Source organism: Dermochelys coriacea, chromosome 9, assembly GCF_009764565.3.
Source record: "Dermochelys coriacea isolate rDerCor1 chromosome 9, rDerCor1.pri.v4, whole genome shotgun sequence".
Lineage (NCBI taxonomy): Eukaryota > Metazoa > Chordata > Testudines > Dermochelyidae > Dermochelys > Dermochelys coriacea.
Window position 1 is genome coordinate 82,503,264 of NC_050076.1, and position 24,765 is coordinate 82,528,028.

The 24,765-nt window shown below is 44.6% G+C and overlaps 1 protein-coding gene across 16 annotated transcripts in view; it reads left to right on the forward strand.

Moving 5' to 3' along the window:
• ARHGEF9 (Cdc42 guanine nucleotide exchange factor 9) overlaps positions 1 to 24,765 on the forward strand; it is a 314,624-nt gene that overhangs the window by 267,474 nt on the left and 22,385 nt on the right. For all 16 annotated transcript variants that reach the window (XM_038416958.1, XM_043492310.1, XM_043492311.1 and 13 more), the window contains one exon: positions 10,506 to 10,637. In XM_038416958.1, coding sequence (XP_038272886.1) covers positions 10,506 to 10,637 — 132 coding nt within the window. The remainder of the gene's footprint in view (positions 1 to 10,505; positions 10,638 to 24,765) is intronic.

Sequence of the window (24,765 nt, forward strand, 5' to 3'; positions counted from 1 at the left end):
AATTGCAGGACACTGGGTTTACCTGGGTTAAACAGAGGGGCAGAAGGATGCATTTTGTCTTTATGAGACTGTCTGCACAGCTGCTGGGAGGTGTTACTCCCAGCTCAGATAGATATACATGCACAAGCTCTGCTCGAGCTATTACCCTAAAAATAGCAGCGTGGCAGCAGTGATTCAGGCTAGCTGCCCCAATACAGTCCTGTCCAACCCCTGGGTATGGAGTCAAGCAGCCAGCCCAAGCCATCACCCATGCTGCTGTGGCATACTTCTATTTTTAAGTGTTATCTTGAGCAGAGTTAGTGCATATACATCCACCTGAGCTGGAAATTACACCGTCCAGCTGCTCCATAGTCATACCTTATGAGAGAAGAGAGCCTATTCACGCATATTTGAGGGAGGGGCCTAAATTGATTTAGTGAAGGAACCTTCATGGATGCTCCAAAGGAAATCTAGGGCCTGGTTCTCATCTCATTTTTACTGGTGTAAATCTGGAGTTACTCCACTCACATCAATGGAGTTAAGCTGGTGTATGTGCATCACCAGATCTTGCAGGTTACTGTGGTTTGCTATGTGCTCATCTGGGAGTTTTTGAATAATCTTTGTTTTTTCCCATTGTTTTATCATCAGAATCTCTGCTTGTAGTTTGTAGATGGGATTGTTGATCTAGACCAAAGCTGAGCACTTTTGTAAATCCTACCCTATATGGAATCATTAAGACATAATTTTAGCAAGAGGACTCTCACATTGATACAACCAGACCTGGATTCTCTTCTCTCTTACACCAGTTTAGATTAGGAGAAATTCCTTTGAAATCAATGGAATTATGCTGGGGTAAACTGGTGGAAGGGAGAGAACTCCATCCTTTAATAGTTTTTCCAGACAAAACCTAGGAGGATCGGGGGGAGAGAGGAAGAAATTTAGGACCAACTCCTACACTCAGTTTCACTAGTGCCTCCCCAATTGACTGTGCTGGTGCAGAAGAGGGCAGGATTAGGCCATAACTTGATAGGTAAAGAGTATAAGTGGAAATGATGCTATTATGGTTGGTTCTTAAATTTTGACTAGCACTTAAAGCAGAGAATGCAGATGATTTGCTTCATGGCTTTATTGATTGATTCATTGTTATTTATTTTTAAAAAAATCTCTGATATTGACATGCAGGCTTGTTATTGCATTTGAAGACCGTTATCAGGGGAAAGAGTACAAAGTCACCAGATACATCTTCAGCCATAAATCCATTATATGTGATGAGTTAGTGACTCATGTATAAGAAATGCCAAGATCGTAATTGTAAATAAACCTAGATTAAGAACATATCAGTTTCAAGACACTTAATGTTCATGTGTGAATGGAAAGCCAAGGTGACCTGCACCTAGGAATGATGGAATAACAGTTTCCATTCCACCACCATCACCATGGCTGATAAATTCATTCTTACTTAGCCACAACCATCATCTCCTCAGCCCCCGCCCCAACAATTCATCGAAGTACTCTAATGGCAGATATGCCTGCCAGTCAAAGGAGATGGTGCTTTCTGAGAGGTAATTGCAGTCTTGTAAATAGGGCATTGGACAGTAAATCAGGAGACCTAAGTTCTATTGCTGGCTCTACTATTGACCTGCTGTTTGTGGAAGATCCAAGTTTGAATCCCTACTCTGCCTGGATTAAATCAGGGATTTATAGTCTGGTCTCCCATCTTAGGGGAGCCCCCTAATCACTGGGCTATACAGTCATTCTCATGCACTCTTTCCCAATGATTATTTAAGTATTTCGTATAAAGTGGAACAGCATCAACAGGAGAGAATGAGACCCACCTTAGAATACCCAATAGCGTAGTGGTTAGGGCACTTGCGGGGAGGGTAGAAGGGAGACACTGCCACCATCTCTCCCTCCATTTTTCATGAGAAAGGGCTGACTTGGCTTAGGTGCCTAACTCCAAGAGAGGTTTCATAACTGAGAGTCATGGGTGGAGATAGGCACCTCACTCCAGTGTAGAGTTAAGCACCCAACTCCCCTTGAGCGGCAGAGATTAGGCCCCAAACCTCACCTTGACATTTCCTACTGGCTAGCTTAGACAGCCCCAACTCAGTGTGTTAGCTTCTGTGAGTCCCTTTTCTAGGGGCCTAATTTTTTCCGTGCATTGGTGGGAAGCCTGTCGCCTAACTCGGGGCTGTGAATGCTACGAGGCAGAAAGGCATTTAAAATATAAGTATTACAGTGCTGATCGTTGCAATGCCTCAAGTCCCCCATGTGAATCTAGATCTTAGTTACATCAGTATTCATATATTCCTAGGACTCACAAAGGGAGGGTATATTGGGAATATAGACATGCTGCTGATCCTAAAATAAGAAACATTCAGGGCCCAATTCACAGCTGATTTAAGTATATACAGTTCTGTGGAAGTCAATGGAATTGTGTCTGCGTATGTCAGCAGTGAATTTAGCCCTCAGGATTCTCCAGCTGATCCAGTGTTGAAGGTTAACTTTAGAGTCAACATCTGAAAAATGTAAATGCCCCTTGGTTGAACGGGGCCTGATTTTTCATCAGATGGTTCACCCAAGCCCTACTTAGCCTTTCTCTTCAGCTTTAGCTCAGTGCTCCTACAACACTGCCTGGCGTGTGCTGTATGTGCAATGATAATGATTGAAATTGGGAAGGAATTCTGAGAAGATGGCTCTGCTCTGTTGATAACAGCTGATAGCCATGCTCTAGCGTCCAGCACATGATGTCCTAGAAATTGGTGTCAATGGGAGCTTTACCTGACTAAGGACTGTGAGGCCAGATTCTGATCTCGCCTACTGTAGTGTAAATCGGGAGCAATTCCAATCACTTTACTAAGATTTAATTCCAGATATATGCTGGTGTAGCTGACACAAATCTAGCCTTGATTGTGGACCTCTGGCTCTGACTATAACAGAATATCACCTGATTTCTGAATTCCAAAAATATAAATAAACCTAAAAAATGCTGTCCCTGCCTATGCTGAATTCTCTAGTGCTTTGTCCAGTTAAATTATTAATGACTAAGAATATTGGACTTCCACCACTTCCCTTGGGAGACTGATTCACAGTCCAATAGCTCAGCAGTTCTCAACCAGGGTCCGCGAGCCCTTTCAGGGGGTCCGCAGGGCCCCCTGGCTGAAACCCGGTGCCCCGAGCCCCGGTGCTGAAGCTGGGAGTGGCATGGGGCTGAAGGCCCCCACCCCACCCCCGAAGCCAAGAGCAGTGCGGTTCTGATACCGGTGTGGCAGAGCAGTTTGTGCCACTACACGGGCAGCCCCCTCAATCCTCCGAAGCCAGGAGTGGCACAGGGTTGAAACCGGCAAACCTCCCCCCAGCCCCAAGCCATGAGCAGCAGGAGGCTGAAGCTGGGAGCCCCAGCACACACCCCTCTCCCGCTGAAGCTGGGAACTGCACTGGGAGTGGCTCATACACAGCCCCTAGCTCGCCAGCCCATACATAGCCCCTAGCTATCCCCTCCCTACACCCTGAGCTACCCCCCTGCCCACACAGAGCCCCTAGCGACCTCCTGCCTGCACCCTGAGCTACCCTCCTGCCCGCATACAGGCCTTACCCACACCCTGCATGCACCCTGAGCTACGCCCCTGCCCACACACAGCTCCTAGCAACTCCTTCCCTGCACTCCGAGCTACACCCCTCACTCCACACAGCCTCTAGCTACCCCCTCCCTGCACCATGAGCGTTTTTTAAAACTTTTTGAACTGAGTCCCTCCTTTGAGTTACATTTTTTGGTTGTGTCCCCCCACAGCCCAGACAGGCTGGGTGGCTCCTGAGTGAGGCAGGGGGTGGCACTTCAGCTCTGGATCCTGCTGTGTGGAACTGGCTCGAACCCTGCCAGCCCTTTTCACCCCAAAATATAAGTAAAACGATGCCTATTCCCAAGGGCCAGCCTGGCCAGGAGCCCCGAGGTTTTCCCCCACCCCCACTGGGCCCTGGAGTTTTTATAGCATTTGAGGGGGGCCTCAGCAAGAAAACAGTTGAGAACCCTTGCGATAGCTCTCAGAGTTATTAAATGTTTCCTGATGTTCAACCTACATTTCCCTTTGCTCAGTGTCGTCCCTTTACCTGACATTAAATTAAATTAAATACCCTCAGACCCAGCTGGTGACATTCAGAAGTGGATAGGCAAAATTGACATGAAAAAGTTTCTTGGAGCCAGTTCATAGCAACCATCTGGCTCTGACTCGAAACAGGCCAGGCAAGTCCCACCCTGTCAGCTCCTTGGCCACCTCTTGCACTCATGCTCTTTTGTAATGTACTCATGGAGTTCTTTCAGAGTAGCAGCCGTGTTAGTCTGTATTCGCAAAAAGAAAAGGAGTACTTGTGGCACCTTAGAGACTAACAAATTTATTAGTGCATAAGCTTTCGTGAGCTACAGCTCACTTCATCGGATGCATTTGGTGGAAAAAATGCCCCCTCTGTTTTTTCCACCAAATGCATCCGATGAAGTGAGCTGTAGCTCACGAAAGCTTATGCACTAATAAATTTGTTAGTCTCTAAGGTGCCACAAGTACTCCTTTTCATGGAGTTCTGTGGCCAGTGGGTAATGTAGTGATGAGATCATTCCCACAAGGTTAGGACTGGTCCCTTCATTTACAGAGACTCAGTTAAGGTAGTTTGGGGGAAGGCTAGACCATTGGTTCAGATACTAGCCTGGGACACAGGAGGCATGTGTTCACTTTCTTGCTCTGCCACAGACTTTCTGTGTGACCTTGGGCATGTCAGTTAGTCTCCATATGCCACATTAAAAGTATACATTACAATGAGGCTGGGCAGAACTTAATTTTTATTTTTTTTTTATAATTTTGACTAATAACGATGTTTATTTTTAAACATTTTTTTCAGTTTTTATTGATTTAAATGTTCACAGTGGCGGGAAATTATGAGAAGGATCAGACAATAGGGACGATCAGACAATGATTATTTAATGACAGTACACACTGAGATTCAAAAAGTTAAAGCTTTCTAACCGTTAACACACAAACTGTCGACATTGCATGCCAAAATATACAAAGTCAATATCCTCACATCAAACACTAGTTCTCAAGCAGCACTTTTCTTCCTTTGCTTATCTGTACATTTAGATTATTATTAATGGAAATACCTTTTCATTGGTTTGTGTGTGTATGGTGACATTGACATTTACCAACATTTACTGATAAAAAAAATCTAATCCTTCAAAGCCTAATTACTACGGTGAGGGGCTCACATCATACAGTAATGGGAAACATATAGGTGCTAATATAGACCTGCACTGTTATATTCTGATATAAATTTATACTCTCAGAATTTCTTTTAAATTTATCTCTGTAACCAGATTGACACAAGATTTAATAGTGGTCCCAGTTTCACTGGTAACCACAAGAACACAGAGTTTTAGGCTTTCTCTGCTGCTTCTGTGGCAGCAGTTCAATAAAACTCTGTCCTCCCCTGTAATGTGGGCGCTTGTGAAAGGCAGAAGACAGTGTGTCAGAACTCCACCTGGCCATTAAAATCCTCCACTGGTATAGGCTCCATGAAAGACCCTATGCCAGTGGCAAAACGCTTGGCACAAGAGAAAATCTAGCTCATCTGTCTAAAAGAAGCTTGAATTGTCATTGCCCATTCCATAAACAAAGGACTTCAGTCTCAGTAGACATGGTTGCTACTCTGAAACCAGTAGAATCCTAGACATTTGCACCCTGGATTTACTGGGTGTCAGTGTAGCAGTTTCCAAGAGGTTTAGATTCACATGAAGGAAAAAAAGAATAAGAAAAATATAACTGACAACTGCATCCTTTTACGTGTTCTTCAGTTCTTGTTCCAGATGGATCTCTAATGGAAGATTCATTGCCCTTAATTATGTAATATACAATAGTTGGCTTCAGCTTGATATCGCATTATTGAACCCAAAGACTGGCATAAAAAAATGATGCATGCGACGAATGTACTGTTTTCAAACCTAGAACAGTTTGATGAGAAAACCTCCTGGGAAAAATCAAATCTGGGACTGAAACAGATTTTTTTTCCCTCAGCGACGGAAGGCATCAGAAATGAGCCTGATGAAAAGGATGACATTTTGCTTGCTTTTCTGATCTTTCCACCGCCTAGAGCGCAAATCAGATTATCAGTCACTAATTAGAGCACAGCAGTGTCAGTCAGAAAAGGCCCTGCTCACTGAAAGGAGATTCTCTGCCTGGCAGTAATAGCATGGACTTGTATCAGGAGGTGGGCTGGGGACGGGGACGGGGGATGAATGATTTTCAGAAGCTAAGCATCTTTCCCCAGCCTTTGGTAATGTTTATTCAGAGGTCCTCTTGGTCATGTGGGGGATAATGTCCTTCTGCCCATGCTAAAGGGTTCTTCCCTGGAATGCTGATGCTCTCAACTCTTGTTTCTTCTTTGTTCATTATTTGAAGCCCTTCCACCCTCCCTCCCCTCAGCTTTCCTCCACTTCCTAGTTATGGAAAGCAATGCTCACCTATGGCATAGCTGGGAAGCTGATGATTGACAACTTTCCTCGGTCACCCAGGCATAGACCCTCGCCTGCAGCCCTTGGAACTGGCCCTCCGGACCTCATGTGTCACTTCTGCGATTCTTGCAGCCTACAGGGAGCATGAAGCACAATCTCAGCCTTCAACTGGTTGACTTTCTGGTCTATCCTACTGCACGCTAAGTGCTCAGGCCCTGCCCTTGACAGCTTGAAGGAGAAATGAGAATTTGGCTTCCTTTTTTCTACACTTAACTTGGAGCAGGACGTATATCTCTCCATAGGCTGTGTATGGGACTCAGAGTGCGTGCACACACTCACACACCCATAGCTACCTTATAGGCGGTGTAGATGTGGATCAGATCCAGGCTCTGTATTAGTCTTTGTGTAGCCATTACATTGCAGTCAATGTATAAAAGTCTCTGGTTGGTTCAGGGGAAGAGAAGGGATGCATTATCACAGTTGCTCGGCCACACATATTAGAAACTGAGTTTCACCCCTAACAAGGGCCAGATTTTCAGAAAATTGAGTCAAAATTTGAATGCATGGTTGCCATGATAAAATACCCCTACTTGCCACTGTAATTGCCTATAATTACCACCATAAAACACACCAATGGAAGTTGCAAACACAGCTGCCGAGATAAATTATATGCATGCAGTTTTGTGTGCACAGGTCTATCAATGTGGCCCTGAGTGATTTCAGACCTCCTCCCCTTTGAGTCAATTAATTTGTTGGGCCAGATCCTCAGGTGCTGTGAACTGGGCTATCTGCACTGAAGTCAGTGGAGTTATGCCAGTTCACAGCTGCTGAGGTTCTACCCTCATTGTCTTCAGCAGTTTTTCTCAATCTATGAGGCTGGCTACATAGGAGAGCTAGGCGCATGGCTGCTTAGGGAAAAGGAGAAGAAAGTGAATATTCTTTTTGGGCTTTGCTTAGGACTAGAGGAAACCACGTACCAGCATTGACTGTTCAGTGCTGAATACTAAATGGTCACAAGAGAGTTCCTCCCTGGTGGACATGAGCTGGCTGCTACCATCCACATGATTAGACTACACAGTCCCTTAGCCTCAGCATCCCACCTTAATTCTGTTAGGAGAGGCCCATGTACCTTTAGGGTATGTCTACAAAGCAACTGGGAGCAGGCTTCCCAATGTGGGTAGACAGACACATGCTAGCTCAAGTAGAGCTAGTGTGTTAAAAATAGCAGTGTGGCAAGACACCTGAGTAGAAACCCACCCATTTCCCTGGGCATGTACTCGAATGGCTAGTCTGAGCCGCTGCCTGTGACACCATAGCCACACTGATATTTTTAGCATGCTAGGTCAAGCACGCTCCCAGCTGTTGTGTAGACATACCCTTGCTGTGCTTGCAGGAGGAATGCTAGGAGGGCCGTGCTGGGAAAGCATGCCTCACTTTGTGCTGCTGCTTGTGTGATGAACACCAGTCAGTTGTGTATTAATTAATCTAAAGCTAGCTGCAATACATCTTTCCTAACAAACACAACCTTGGAATGCATCTATTTATAGCCTATATACTGTTTAAATTGTTTTCCCAGCATACACAATGTAATAAAAACCCTATAATTTTAGATCTTATTTTTACATCCCTTTCAGGGACTACACACTTTGGATTCAGTTAATCAAGCAGTTTATCAGTGTTTGCAGAGTCCTCTCTGTGTCCTCGGGCTTTGGATGCTACCACTGGAGTCAACCAGTCTCACAAAGCCTGCTTTCTATTTTTAGCAAGCAACCTCTTCCTTGCAGTGAAAAATTATTATCGAAAGGGTTGTATGAATCCACCCTCGTTGCATAACTGGATGTATCTTAAGCAAGAGCAGTGATTTCTGAAGACCCCAGGCTTTTGAGAGGTTCCTTGTTCAAGGTTCCTTATGCTATTTGTAGAGCCTCAGACACATGTGTTCAACTCATGGCCTCTATAAGCAGAAGGCTCTGACCAGCAGGCAAAGCAGCATAATTCCTAACTCTTATTTTGAACTCATTTGGGCTGCCAGAAGACGTACAAGCAGCTCTACTCCCTAGTCTGTGCAAGTGTGCAGGGCTCAACTAGCTCTGATGAGATGCACAGAGACCATGGTGATGAGTGCAAGATAGACAGAAAAATACCTCCCTAAAGCTGCACAGGAGTTTGTGTTGTAGTTACTGCAGCAGTGGGTTTTGAACACGTCATGGCAATGCATTCGTTATGACTCAGTGAATTTTCCCTTGTCACTGGACCCAAACATTCATTTAGAATAAATGAGCGATCTTTTAACTACAGATTGGCCTGAACTGGGCCTCAAGTCTAACCTCTCCCCACAAAGAAACTGTGGGGGTGGATTCAATTTTGGTTCTACCTGAACATGCAAATCCAGAAGGGGGCCCATTTGGATGTGACTGACATGGCACGAGAACAGCTATTCCCACGAGATTTCCACCATATCAGGCTGAAGCCTTACTAGCTGTTCATCATCATCTATCCCTAAACTGAGCCCTGGTCCAGCCTCAGATTCAGCACCTAATCTGGATCCAGATCCAAATAACTGTCTACTCGCATTTTAACTCTTGTTTCTCAATCCCGCCTCTCCCTTGTAGCCAGAGCCCTTCTGAGTCTGCCTGTGAAGCTTGAGTAAGGGGTGCATCTAGAGCTCACAGAATAGGACAGATACAGTGCAGGTGGTGGAGAATTCACCTGTTTTAATAAATAGATTTTAATTAACTCAAACACCCCTCCTCCCAAAAACCCCCAAACCTCAGCCCAATTAGCAGAGGGTGAATGGATTTGTTCTCTCTGAGAGTGGGAAAGGAGCTGTGTTTTCAAGACCATCTGCTCATGAGTCCTTTAAGAAAAAATGTTGGAGAGGAAAACAAGCTTTAACCTGAGGGGGAGAAAAGAAGGGGGAAGGCATTCTGGCAGCCTGCAACGGGGGGCTTTGACAGCATGTGGGGATGGACGCTGCCACCCTGAGCAAGGCTGGTCCTGACAGCTTGGGCTGGGGGCTTTAATCCCCTGCAAAGGGGGAGTGGTTAACAATCTGTAAGGAAAGGCTTTGACAGCCCCAGAAGGCAGGGAACTGACAGCCCTGCATGGGGGGCTTGAGATGAGGAGATCTCCTGAGAGCCTGAAGGGAGAGAAGTCTGACAGGGAAATTGCTCCAGTGGCCGGTGGGTGGAGGGGCTCTTATATGCTGCCCAATGGGAAGGAGGGAATAGCCTTGATGGCCTGAACGGGACAGCTCTGATAAGTTAAAGAGTGGGTGGTTCCCCTCCCAGCCCTGCCTGAAGGTAGCCCTTCAGAACCTGCATTATTAGCTTCTTCTGACAGCCTCCATAGCTGAGAATCTGACCACCTGTGGGAGAGGGGGACTCAGTCAGCATGGAAGGGAGACTGTGTGATGAAAGGTTTCAGAGTAGCAGCCGTGTTAGTCTGTATTCACAAAAAGAAAAGGAGTACTTGTGGCACCCTAGAGACTAACAAATTTATTAGAGCATAAGCTTTCGTGAGCTACAGCTCACTTCATCGGATGCATTCTGGCAGTTTGTGACGGGAAGCAGGGACACTGGCAGGCTGTGAGGGGAGCCTGTGGTGATGCAGGGAGCTCTGGAAGCTTGTGAAGGCCAGTGGGGATACTCACAGCCTGTGAGAGGCATTGGTGGAGGTGGCGGCTCTGGCATCCTGGGAAGGGAGCCTATGGTGTAAGATGGGACACTGTGGGGGCAGTAGGGTTTGTCAACCTGAGTGGGGGATTGTTCTCACCGTGCTGCTGTCTCTTCTTTCACTTTCAATCTGAATCAATCAATAGAAACAAAATCTCAGCATTTTTCTCTTTCTTTCCCCCAAATCAGTTTTTTTAAATTTTCACCTTTCTGGTTAAAAAATAAACAGTGGTGCTTTGATGTATCTAGTGGTAGGAGAATCCCCCCGAATCAGTGCTTCTCTCCACTCCACCCCATATGCCTGCATACATCCGGCTTGGCAAAGGGGCTCACTCTGCCTTGTTCTCTGTGCCCCCTAGGGAGATGACATCTTGGATCGGAGCTCCGAGTTGATCTACACCGGGGAGATGTCCTGGATTTACCAGCCTTATGGACGGAACCAGCAGCGCGTTTTCTTCCTCTTTGATCACCAGATGGTTCTCTGCAAAAAGGTAATAAAACCCACCTGAAATTAGGGCTGTTCAGTGCACAGTGAGGATGAGGCATTCAGTGCTGAGCATCTTTCGAATGAAGCCATCCCAAACGTATTCCAGGGCTGGAAGACAGCAACTCACACAAAGGGGGAAATGATGGGTACTGTTGCAGGGAGGCAGGAATAGAGCTGAAATTTAGACCGGGTAGAGTTTATTTTTCCCAGCTAGTTACAATGAGGGGAGACTGCAAGAAACAGGGTTCCCAGCTGTCTCAAGATTTGTTGGGTTGTCCCAGTTTTATTAGGTGGAGCCTGCAGGAATTTTCACCAGTCATAAAACCAGATATCAGAGCCATGAAACATAATGATGTTATGACATTGCATCAGAGCTTGAAGATATTTTGGCAGGACTTGATGATGTTGGGTGCGGAGGTCAGAGGGAAGGATTTGGCCAAAAAAAAGCCCAAAAGGTGGGACTGGAGATGAAGTCGAGTGGGAATGGTTGTCCCAGGGAGGGAGCAATGGAAGCAGGAAGTAATGTGGGGGGAGGAAAGTAAGTGAGCATGAGTGTCCCACTGAAGGGGAAACAGTAGAAGGCAGGACTGGTGAGCATTACAGTGAGGAATGGATAGAGGGGCACAGGAAACTTACAGTGAGGCGAATAGGTGGAGGGGACAGAGAGCAAGGTCACGTTAAGGGGAACGGATGGGAGGTGATAGTGGGGAAGGTCATGATGAGGAATGGATGGAGTCACAGGGGAAAGTTACAGTAAGGAGAATAGATGGAAGTGCTGGAGAAGGTCACAGTGAGGGAAATGGACAGAGGGGACAGGGGAAGGTCTTGGTGAGGGGAATGGCTGCTGTTCTTCCTGTGGAACAAACATTTCTGTTATGAAGCATTTCCCATATGAGACCTATAAATATGTGCATGAGATGTTTGTAGATTTCCAAGAGAAGCGTAAAAGCTCTGGCTGTATGCTTCAGCTGGTCCCCTAGGATCTGTGGCAGGCACTGAACGTGGTCAAAACTGAAAATTGCTGTAAAATGAGCAAAAAAATAGACACCACTGGATGGCTCGACACCCTGAGTGGAGAAGCAAAATGTTGGTTTTTCACCCAAAGGATCGTGAGGAATGGAAAACAATGACTCAAATCCTGCTGAGCAGTCTCCTCAGCTTGAGGCCTATCCCTCCATTTTAGACCCGGATTTCCCTCATCCCACCCAGATCTGGCCAGCCTGCACTTCTATTCTTGTGCATTCTAGACACCAGAAACACTAAATCATGGAACAGAGGTTATAACATGCTCAGAGGTTTTTATGCTAGCAGCAAATCCCACCTCCATTTGTCAGCTGAGTGCCTTGCTCATTTTCTCATATGTCCCTTATTTTGGCTCTTTGCCCCATGTCCACTTTTGGGCACTGGTTGCAGTGTATGATCTGGAATCAGATGACCCCAGCATTTCTGTATGAACTGTGAAACTTGGCATTTGAGCAGACAGGTCAGTGTCTCGATTACAATGGTCATTCCAGCCTCTAGAGATAACACCAAACAAAGATCTGGGCTGTGCAAGGCTGGCATTGCCTGTCATCTCTCATACAGTGGTGTGTAGTCTAAGCCTAAGCTTCATGAAACCACCAGCACAAGCTACTTGGTGGCTTATCAGGCATACATCTGAATGGAGGCTCATCATTAAGGTAGGGAAGGGTGGTCAAGCATGCCAATCATGTAACCTTTTAGTATCAGCGCTGACATATGTACCAGTGGCTGGCAACCACTGCAGTAAACAATGCTGTCATAATGCAAGCCCCCTGCCTATCAGCCTGTGATGTTGTTATAGTCTCATTAACATAATCTTGAGTCATTATTCTGACAAAAGACTAAGGAAAGCATCAGTATCTGAAGTGACACAGCTCATAAATCCTGGATATTTCTGTCTTCTGAGAGATCTGGATTCATCAACATTTGTGCTGTCGATACAAATGCTGGGGGAGTCCCTTGGATCAACTGCAAGCGTGAATGAGAATAACCCACGGATGCCACAGCCCTGCCTGCTCAGTCTGTGTTCTTGTCAGGTCTTGTATGTGAAGTGAGGGTTGAGCATGGTCAGTATGTGGATCGGAGCCCTCCAAGGAATACCCATGTACTGAGGAAATGGTGTTGATAGCTCTTGAGTCACTATGGAACCACTGCTCCAACATTGCACTAGGGGAATTGTGGCCTGGATAATTCAGGAGGGTGGTGGTTTTGAGTTACGGCTGATTGAATTTCTGCTTTCTGAAGATTTTTTTTTCTTTCTGCCTCATTGCTTTTCCTTTTACACTCTTCCTGGCATCCTGTGAAACGAACTCCTGCGGTCAGAGAACAGTCAAGCTGAGACCGAGCGTATAAGTAGTTTGATTTGAACTTTAATCCTTAGCTCCTAACCTTCCACCGTGACTCTGAATTTCTAATTTCTTAAAGCAAAATTCAGTTTTGTTTGCATCAGGCCTGCTCATGCAAGGTAATGAGCACCTCCTGAAAGATGCCAAATGTCCTCAAGTCCCATTGGAATCAGACACAGGCCTTCAGTGAAGTCACAGGGAGCTGAGGGCGCTCAATGGTAAGAAGGATCGAGTCTCTTAAGTTCACACAGTAGCACCTTCTCCCCTTATTCACTCATTCTGGCACTTCCTTTCACTCATATATATCAGTTCCTCCACTCAGTAGGGTTTGCAGGATACCGCATTCCATGCATGTCTTTACAGGAGAATCGAACAAGACCCCTAATCATTTTGAGGTCTATCATGGCCCATCAGGTGGGTCTTAGCCCATTTCCTGGAGGAAAAGAATTCATATCGGAAAATGCACAAGCACTAGTGGTACTAGTTGGCACTCCTGTAAGGCACAGAGGTTAAGAGTTGAAGGTAGTGTCCCTGGTGACTAAACTAACCACTCATCTCGTGAAGCCGTCCCTCCAGGTCAGGATGGCCGCACTGGCTTACAGGCCCTTTCTGTGTCTGCAGTACCTGCCTCTGTCTGTGCATTATCAATTGTGCTTATGATGTTAATCTTGTACCTTTGCCAGCACGAAAATCCAGTTTTTATTTTTTTTAAACTGTATGTTTTTAAGCACGTCCTTCCATCTTTATAGCAGTGTCCTTGAGTATTCTTTTAAAAAGATTGTCTGAATAAGGGATTGACATTAGCATTATCCCACAGTTTGGGTTCACAAATGCTGTAGACTTAAACTGGAGTGTTATACAGCATGTGTTCTCATGACACTGGGGTCAGGCTCTCCTGCTGGGGATTACAAGATGCAGCCAATTAGCTGATTAGGATTCAGAGAGGTTCAGACAAGTGCAGTATTGCCTATCCCATGCACTGAAAAATCGTGAGTCGAGCCTCAAAAAATCATCATGTAGGCTTAAAAATCAGGAGATTTAAAAATATAATAAGTTTGGTGGGGGGTTCTTTGCCTTCTGGTTTTGGAAACTTTAGGGTGCGCTCAGGTCAAGTTTGCAGGCTTTTCTCCCCAACGGTAGAGGGTGAAACTCACTTCTTATTTTTTAAATGGAAGCTGAGGGTCTCTCGTGGTCATGTGACTTCAGGCGCCAGGGCTTTACGGGAAATACTAATTATCACAAGACTTGGGATCACAGTGGGAGAGTTGGCAACATTGTCTTGCTCTCTCCTCAGCTGCAATGCAGTTTTTCCCAGGTGGCTTCTCCATAGCACTGCCTTGTTCTGTGCTGCTTCTACCTGGAGTGCGCGTCTCGTCTTTGGTCACCCTTATCAATCCGTTTGGGTCATTGCATTTTGTACCTCCAGCAAAAAATGATTCTACCCTATCCCCAGCTTCCACCAACCTGCACTATAGCTTCACTTTACCTTGCCCACTGCTCTCTCCAGATAGTGCCAGTGAAAATGACAAATATTCACGCTGCCATGCAGGAATTCTGCCCCTGAACTACCCGCAGGTAGACTGAGTTGGATGGAGGATGTGACTCTCTCTCAGTGACTGACTTCCATGTTACTGCATTAAGCAAGCCAGTCTCTGTGCTCCAAGCACTTTCTCAGTTTAGCACAAAAGTCTTTTTTGTCTCTCCCATGTTCTCCCAGCTCCTTTTAATTCTTCTTGGGAAGCAACTGGGACACAATCACATTTTCTTCTGCTTCCTTCTTTATCTGTCACATCTCTGTAAAAGTCTCCTACTAGCCCAGCTCATTCCCTTCTATCCTCCCCCCTGCTTTCCTCTCAGTTCATGTCAGCTCCTGGAAAACACTGGCACCCACAGCTGTACACGCATTATGCGTGGTGTGCACCGTTGGCAAGGTTGTCAATTGGGGGCAGGGCTGCCCAGGGGAGGGGGTTCAAAAGGTTCATGCCGGGTCACAGCGCCACTCACTGACATTTTAGTTTCTTAATTGCGTGTTGTGTCATGATCTGTAAGATTCAAAAGTGTATGCTTAGATGCCGTGCTAAATGAAAGTGGGAGTGGTTTCAGTTGCATATAAACATGAAAAATTTTGGAGGGTGCCTACTGAGCATACCTCAATTCCTTTTCCAGATCTCTCAATTTCTAAGGGGTCAGCAACCCCTTACACCTGAGGTACTACTTTCTGCATACATCGTGCAGGCTTTTACATTTTCAGCACTGTAGTGGGAAAGCGAGACATGGACTAGTGGCCTGAGCAGGGGATTGAGATTCAGGATATCTCCAATCCTAATCCCAGCACTGGCAGATTCCTTTGTTTTAACCTCAGCATTGATTTCTTCAGTCTATAAAATGTCACAGGCACAGTGTCAGGATTACTCAGTAGACCACTTTGAAAAGTATGATGTATTATCGGCTGTAGGGTCTTATAGGGGTAACTTAGCCTTTGAAATGCCATGGAATTCATGTGCTGGAGAAGATTCCGTTTAATCTACTTTTATCTAGATTCTTCATAGCTGATTTACATGTAGAGGGTTATTCGTTTTATGAGATCTATTCTATCAAGGTGTCTTGCCCCATAATTACTGTATTTCAGAATGCTGCTTCTGCCAGGCAGCTTACTGCAGGCTACATCTACATTTGGGGTGAGGGGTGTGGTTCCACTTCGCGAAGACATACTCATGCTAGCTCTCATCGAGCTGTGGTAGCACAGGTGAGCGGTGGCACAGGCTCCATTGAGTTCCGGAGGGTTTGTATTAGGTGCAACTAGCCCATGCCGCCTCTCACGGCTGCTCATGCTCCTGCATGAATTGGGTTCAGTTCTTTGCAACACAAGGAAGCTTTGGTCTATTTGGTTAACTTCAGGCTGTTCCAACAGACCTTTAGTTGGATGGGAATGGAGAGGCCATCTTCTCATGGTTGTTTCTCCAAAGTGCTAACCACAGAATCGTGGAGGCAGAAGAAAGAGATAATATGTGAGCAAAAGGGTTCCTGTCTCCTCTTGTTCTCTGAACTGTAACGTGGTTGTAGAGTGTGTGGTTAACCACAACATGGGTTTTGCAGAAGAAACTGTGGGTTGGTTTCTGTAATGTGAAAATCCTTGTAGGAGGGGAAGAAGGGAATCAACTGTGTGGGAGGCAAGCACTGCTCCCTGCTCCATTTATCATCTGTCTATAACCAGGGAAGAATAATACATATTCCAGTAGTGTAACCTTAATTACCAAGAGATGAAGTCAATCCTAACTGATGTTAGAGTTAAAAGATTGCCTTAAAGGCAATCTCCTCTTCCTTTTTCTCCCCTTCCTGAAGTTGAGAGAGTTTGACACAGAGATACTTTAAATTTACAAATCACATCACTTAACATCTGGCATTCTGACGCAGAGGATTAATTATGATCTTAGCTTGTTATGTCTTGGGGTACTCAAGGGGCATATGGTATAATAGACGGTGGATCTGTAATGCTTCTCCTCTGGCTCGCAGCCCTGGTTTCCCCAAAGGGTGCAAAAGCACACTAGCATCAGATTAGAAGTGACAGTAGAACAGGCAAAGGGTTAAACATGTTTAAGTATTGAATTAGGCATTCCTTTTGTCAACGGTGGAGCTGCTGTAGATGGGGCTTCCTGTCCAGCACCTCCTGACAGAGCGGAAAAGATCAGTGGCTGCATGAAACGCATTTGGATTTCACTTGCACTTTTAATGTGTCTGTTGTAATCAAGAGGCAATGTAAATTCCAGGTTGTCTTTTCCCTGAGCTCCAGAAGCAAAGAATGTTACATGAGAGGCAGAATGAGAGCAGCTTAATAGCAGTAGCAGACCATTCTGCCAGTAAGAGCTGTACTATCTGAAGTATTATTGTTTTACTTACTGTCTGTAACGCCTCTGAAGGACAAGGTTCCATGCAGTGAGATTAAAGAGACAATCCGATGCCCTTGGATTTTATATTTGAGACGGTCCAATTCCTCTATAGCCCTTTTCAAAAACACACGGGTGACACCTTGCTCCAAGCTGCATCCCAACCAAAACAAAATCCTTGCTCTCACTTCAATCCAATGGGGTCTTGCTGTTTTCTCCTAGAATCTGACTTGCAAATACAGTGAAAGGCTGAGAAAACTACAAGTCCATTTTTGTTATTGTAGGTGGTTTTCCAGTCACATGGAGCATGGTTATAGTTTTCCATCCTCTTCTCCCCATCACTGGGGCACTTGATGAAACCCCCTGTGCTGCCGGCCACTCCTGATTCCAGCCTACAGAGTGGGGGTGAGGGTCAGCCCTTATTTCACCACTTTCAAATGGCAGTACCATAGAGACTTGGCGATTGTACATTGCACTTGCACTCAAGGCATTTTAGGTTGTGGTCCTATCAGATGCCATAGGTTAAACCATGGTCAAGCCTAATCTGCTCTTGTATAGGACACCACCAAGGAAAACCCAGGAGACTGAGGAAGGTGATTCAGCACAGAGTACTCCTCCCAGTGCCCTGGCTTGATTTCTAACATCAGGGTTTTGAGAGGTATCAGTTCAACTGATATTATTTATTACTTACCTAGCATGCAACAGGGGGAAGGGCTCTTCTGCCAACCCACCGTCTTACCCGGGGCTAGAACCCTGCATAAAACTGCTGAAGTTCTGCTAATTCTGTGGCAGGTGCTTCTTATTAGTGGGTTTGGCCCTCTAGAGAGGTAGCTAGGACAGATGATGTCCTGGGGAGCAAGATCACTAGGGCCAGCAAAGCTCAAGGAGGAAGCTTATGCTGAGGCTTATATTGTGTTAGTTATCAATAAAGCTAAAATCCAGAAAGGGGCTGAGTTTGGATGCTGCGTCAGGCCCTGTGTGCTCTGTTGTGGCCGGGGATGGGTCTTAGTCTGTTCATATAAAATAGAGGTATACAAAATGCCTACTGCCAAATTCATCCATGGTGTAATTACCTCGGGCCTCTGCTCTGAGGAGCAGAAAGTTGAGCCCTCATGCTGCAGTGTTCTCTAACCATTACCATTTGAAAACCCTGAGAACAAATTGAAGGAGTCAGAAAAACAAGTTGACGTAGCCGAAGAAGGGTTTCCTATCTCTTCCTGTTGCTAATTTGTTAGAAACAAAATCATCCTTGCCTCACTGCTTTGGATACAATGTGACTGGGCTTTAGGTGGAATGAGACATCAAAATGCCACTGATGTTCCACAAAATATACTGAGCAAAAGAACATTTCCACATAAATGCTTTCAGCTCCTCTCTCTCCTCCCCTCTCGCCCCATGCTTCATGAAACCGGCAAGAGTGAATCAAGTGTCTCTTTCAAAACTCACTAGACAGGCACGACTGAATAATTTGGCAGGAGTCTGGCGACCTCCCAACACAGCTGTCCTTGTGAGGGAAGGGATTACATAAACTTGTGTATCATGGATTTGGATTCCTCTCTCTTCACATATCAGCCACTGAGGATACACGTAACAAACACTTCCCCTCTTCATAGAGATTCTCTGGCAGTAGCTGAGTGCTTTAAGTTGTGTCCAGGGAGTTCATGCTACATTTTATTGCTTCTAATATGACCCAGCTCTCTCTGATGCATTCTAAGGCCCTGAGTTCCGATACGCTCGTGGTTCAGTCTAAACTGAGATAGCCCAAAGACAGTGTAGCAGCGAAGTGCACAGTCACTGACGTCGTTGTGTCCTCTTATTTCTTTGACTCGATATGTGAGCGAAGCAGGTACCTGACCTAGAGCTAAGAGGAGAAATGGGATGTTTCACCCAAAAAAGGTTTGGGAGTCATAAGAGCTACAACAAAGTCAGTGCCTGAAGAACCATCCCAGGAATGATAATTACACTGATCTGAGTCCATGACTTGCCAGCTTGGACCACATTAACCCTTGGTATAACTCCATTGACTTCAGTAAAGTTACAGAAGGGGATGAATTTGGCCCCTCCAGTGTTGGACCAGGGCCAAGTTAAATCCTGCTGGACTAATTTCTAAGTCTGATGTTACACTGTTCAGATTCCGTGCTAGAAACAAATGTTAGCAGCTCGTGAGCTATCCGATATTAAAACGCTCTGTATGGGCCTGCAACGCCCCTAGCTTGATGGAAAACAAAACTGTTTCAAAATAGACATTTATACAGCAGTTTTCATTCAGAATGAGCCCAAAGCAGTTTACCAGCATACAGCACCACTGAAATGCAGCCAGCTCTGGAGCGGATAGTAGCATACACACACAATACACTGCACAGTGGAGGAATGGGAAATTTTGGCCTGTCTCTCTATCTAAGTTCTTATATGATACCCATCACCATGATACCTGAGCATATTCCAACAGGAGAAATTATACTATATATACATTGTATATATAATTAGTCATGTCCCTTCCCTCCAGTCAGCAGGAACTAGATTTATTTTTTGACATCTTTAGGCCAAACTTTTTCAAAAGGGTTCATTAATTTTTAGGTAACCAGTCTGATAGAACAAAAGTTCACTGTTCTGACATATCAGCTCCCAAATCTCCAGTGTAAGGCAGAGTTAACTGTGGGTGCTCACCACCTCTGAAAATCATGCCCAAGGCATTTCAAGTTAAATAAGCAAGATGCTTTTGAAAATGTTGTCCTTATATCCCTCCAAAGCAGACCAGATCTCATTCTTTTAGAGGGTCACACTCAGGTAGTTTAGGTCCCAAACTTCGGTAATGGGGATTTTTTTTAACTTACAAAACTGAATAATATTGAAAAAAAAAATATCGTAAGACCTATTATAAAACTGTGTGGTGTGCCACACCCCCATTTCTTACAGCAAACTGTGAGAGTGGGGAGAAGGAAGGGCAGAAAAGGGGGCAGCAAAGTGGGAAAATGAGGACAGTATTGAGGAATAAGTTGAAAAAAATGATTTCCCCCATCCACCCGGTTTGACCACTGTCCAAAACAACTAGAAATCACCAGAGATGGGCCTGAACCACAATGGTGGTTTGGTTCTAAAACCCAGATCTGCCTTTCCCCAAAGTTTGCATTTATATCTGTGGTTTGTTATAGGCCTATGGTATAATCATGTGCTAATTTGAGAATGCGGCCTGACATCTGAAGATGACTGAGCTTGCAGTTATGCAACGTTTTCCCTTTCAAGTGTCTCCTTAAAACGCAGCTCTCCCATGATGCCTACCAAACACTCGACAGTGGCCAGGCAAATGATGTGCTATGATTGCTGCTTTTTTACACTAATCATACTCATCTCACTTTTGCCTCATGTTTCATTCTGTCTGCTTGTTGTATCCACCTGTGTCTTATATTTAGATGATTAGCTCTTCAGGGTAGGCATTGTCTTTTCATTATATGTGTGCACAGTGCCTCGCACAATGGGGCCTGCATCGCTGATTAGCTTGTAGGTCCTACAAATAATTAATACTAATAAAGAGTTCCGAGCAGAAAGTTCACCATTCATAATTGCAGCAAAAGAACAGCGTGACATTTTGCAGATAGTTTGTGCTGAGCAGGGAATGTGGGGAGCAGGTGAAAGATTCCCCAGATCCCTTGAACATCTCTTGAAAGAAAAATTAAAACCGCTGAGCCAGCATTTGCATCTCTCCTTCAATTCTCCCTTTCTCCCAAACTTGCTAAGCAGTTCTTCAGATGCCCTTGGAGTACAGATCAAAGCATCACATTGTATCATGTGGAAGATGAGTGATTGGAGCTCTTGGGTGACTTCTTTGAATAGGAAAAGGGGAAAATAACCACCAACGAAAAAACAATATCCACAGATAAGAGTCAGTTCAAAGATTCTGAGTGGGTATTGAAAAATGTTTGCATTCCACATCACCTAGCACACGTGCATACCAGAACTCCCAGCACCCATTCAGGATAGTGCATGCTCACACACCAACACTAACACCCACACACAGCTTTTCTTACTGACATTTCAGAGTGGAAATAAGCAACCACCACTCTGGAATGCTTTACTCACAGTACACGCTGTATCACAGTTTTACTTCCAGCACCACTGAGCCCATATTTTCTTACTCGTTTGCTGAAGGGGTGGCATAGGAAATAAATTGTCCTTAAAAGTGTTTTCTTCCATCCAGACTTTTAAAGTTCAATGTTAATCATAGAATCATAGAATGTCAGGGTTGGAAGGGATCTCAGGAGGTCATCTAGTCCAACCCCCTGCTCAAAGCAGGACCAATCCCCAACTAAATCATCCCAGCCAGGGCTTTGTAAAGCTGGGCCTTAAAAACCTCTAAGGATGGAGATTCCACCTTAAACAGATTACTGCAACAGAATTTCAGTTAAACAGTCAAATGTCTGATTCTGGCAGCAGATTTCTAGTTAGGTAGCCTGTCCTTCCCCATCCCATTTGTGCCACCTCCCTGGTACATGCCATCAGAAGAACATGTGGAAGAATTTGGGAAACTAGGCCAATGTAGATGTAGCATCACATCTACCATCACTGCTTTCCTTTTGCAGCCTAGGAAACTGCCTCTGTGTGACCATTTGATCTTCACGTTCTAAAACCGTTAAGATCATATGCTGAAATATAGTTATAATATTTTGCAGTTCTAAAAATTTCAAAGTGCCTTTTACAGATTAATTAATTGCAACTCACAACATCCCTGTGAGGTAGGCAAATATCCCCCTTTTAAAGATGGGGAAACCGAGGCACGGAGGCATTGTGATTCACCCAGAGTCATACAGCAAGTTATTGTCAGATCCGGATTAGAATTTAAGCATCCTGATGCCGATCCTTGTGCTTTAAGCACTGCACAATCCTTCCTCTCCTATTAATCTTTTACACATTAGAACCCACGAGAGTTTGGGAACCAAAAGACGTATCATCAGCAGAATGACCAATATCCTACATGTGCAACAAAATATATCTAATATATATTATGCAAGTAGTATCTTTTATATAGTGAGCTTATAGGAGAGATATATTGACTCATATTAATTAATGTGAATGTGACCCTTTCCATCTGTGCATTAGGATGCTTCCCTGATTCTCAGATTCAGTCTGCACTGGTCCCCGTTGCAAAGAGAGTAAGAGCAGCTAAGAGGCTGCTCTGACTTATGACAGTGGAGAATAGATGAAGCAGAGCTCTACCATACCGCCCCCTCTCACAATCCTGACAAGCCTTCTCCAACACTCAATATGACCCTTATATTGGTGGGGTGGCAGCTGACACAGCAGCCATATGCTTGCAAGTTCTCTTTCTCCATGGAATGTCCTTCTGGCCATTTGTACTGACATTTCAATTGAGAACCTGGCCCTCTATGTGCATGAAACACATAATGCTCTTTCCACCTGAGCTCATAGCCTTCTGCAGGACAAAACAGGTGCAAGTCTATCAACTGAACAGCAGATGCTGGAGGGCTGTAGGATTAAATATTTAGGACCTAATTTGAAAGGTGCCTGCTTCTGCCATTCTGATATGCTTCCCCTTAGAACTGCAACAGTCCTACCTGTTCTTATCAAATAAACATCCTTCCTCTCCTCCTTCATATGCCTCCTTTATACCCCCACCCCCTTCAAGCTGTCCCTTTTCCACATCATCCAAACACCTGTTTCCTTTTGTCTTCTGTGTGGTTATCTGATTTAGATTGTGAGCTTTTAGCTAGGAAGGAGTGTCTTTTGGTTAGACAGAGGGTAGGGACTCAGGAAGATCTTGATTCAATTCTAGCACTGCCATGGACTCCCGGTCTGAATTTGAGCAAGTCACATAATTTCTCCCTGCCTCAATTTAGTATCTGTAAAATGGAAGTATTAATAGTCCCTTTCTCTCAGACTTCGTGCCTCTTGTCTGTTTACATTAGAAGCTCCTCAGAACAGGGATTGTGCCTTACTGAGTACATACGATGTGTAGCACGTTTGGGATCCCAAGTTTCGTTGGGGCCTTTTGGATCTACAATAATCCAAATAATAGAAGGGTCTTCTGGGCACTTCATAGATGGCTGCATTGCAGTAATTAGAGAAGCAATTCCTACATACAGTCCATTAAAGGAGCTGGGACTTTTGGAATAAAATATACACTCCATAGACATACATTAGGTTTCAGATTTTTAATTATATATATATATATATATATTCACATACCAAATATGTGTGTGTAACTAGATATGGATACTGTAGTTAGATTTTGCTGATGGGGAGGTTGTTATTTATGGTAGGTTGATTATAAGGTCCCATTATATTTTGAGAGCTGTGGTTGACTTCCTGGGAGTATGGGCAGGTTTTGTTATAGATAGTTATCCTTTAGTTTATATGTTTTTATTGTATGTGCAAGCTCATAGAGCCCTGGTCAGATGATTTAAAATTCAGTTGAAGAATCAATAATATCCATCTATTGAGATACATGAACTTTGGACTGGGAGTATGATGGCAAAGAATAGCTAACCAGTTAGAAAATATAATCTTGTACCAGTTCCCATGACTTCCTGCTGGGACTGAACTTTCTGGGAAATCAATGGTCCTGCCAAGACTATTCCAGCCCTAGACACTTTTAGTTTTCTGTGGATTTGTACAGACCTCCTCTTGTGCTTAACACTGTGAAAATTCAAGAACCCTTGAAAACAAGTTGCTGTTCAGGCATGCTAGTTGGATTTGAATATATGGCTAAAAAGTGGAGAATGTTCCTTCTTCCTGTTTCCTATAGTAGCAAAAAAAGGAATTTGTTGAATGCCTGGAGCAGTTGGCATGAGTTCTAAGATGTGCTATGTTTGAACTCTGTAGCCATTATGTACCACTTTTAATTATTTCGTTTTTTGTCAATTTCAATGTGTTTCTGTTGTATTCTTGGGATTGCCTAGTATCCTTCAGGTGGCTGAAAATTCCTGTTAAGCTTAAGGCTAAAGACTTTAGGGAGCCTGGTGGAAAAAGAAAAGGTGATTTGGCTTCCTTAAAACAAAGATTTTTTAATGTGCAGTTCTCTTCTCTAAAGTCAGCTTTGTAAAAGTGACAGGGGCTTCATGCTGCTCGTTTTACAGTGATTTCCACATCAGTTTAATGTACAAGAACAGAAAAAAGGTGTTTATTCTAACTGCCCCCTATGCAAATTCAGTGTGGGATCTGATGTTCAAGCTGGGTTCTTTCTTGGTAGTGCATCTTCACCAGGAATAAATATGTTCTGGGCTACATTGTGCCCCCCAATGACACAAGTGCAATTCCATTGCTTTCATATCCTTCCCTCAGTGACAGAAAGCAATCTGTCATATTGTTCATCTTCATATTGTTCCCTCGGTGGCACCTGTGAAACTATGGATATGTCCACACTGCAATTAAAAACCTGGGGCTGGCCCATGCCAGCTAATTTGGGCTTACAGGGCTCAGGCTTGCAGGACTCAGGCTCGCGGGGCTGTTTAATTGTGGTGTAGATGTTGGGGCTTGCGCTGGAGCCCGGGCTCTAGGACCCTGCGAGCTGGAAGGGGCAACCTATGCAACACAGTTAAACCAACCTAACTCCTGGTATAGATGGTGTTAAGTCAGTGGGAGAATTCTCCCATCGATGTAGCTACTGCGTCTCGGGGAAGTGCCTACGCCAATGAGAGAAGCCCTCCTGTCAGCATAGGTAACATCTTCACTGCGCTGCTAAAGCATTTTAAGTGCAGACCTGCCCTAAGTGTTTTGACCAGGGTAATTTTCTTAAATGACAAGGTTGTTTCTAACTATTCTATTGGGAAATTATATCACAATTTCGTACATCCTATTGTTAGAAAGTTTTCCATTATGTATTCAGTCTGAAATTTCCTTTCTTTTCTTTCCATACTTTGCTAGAATA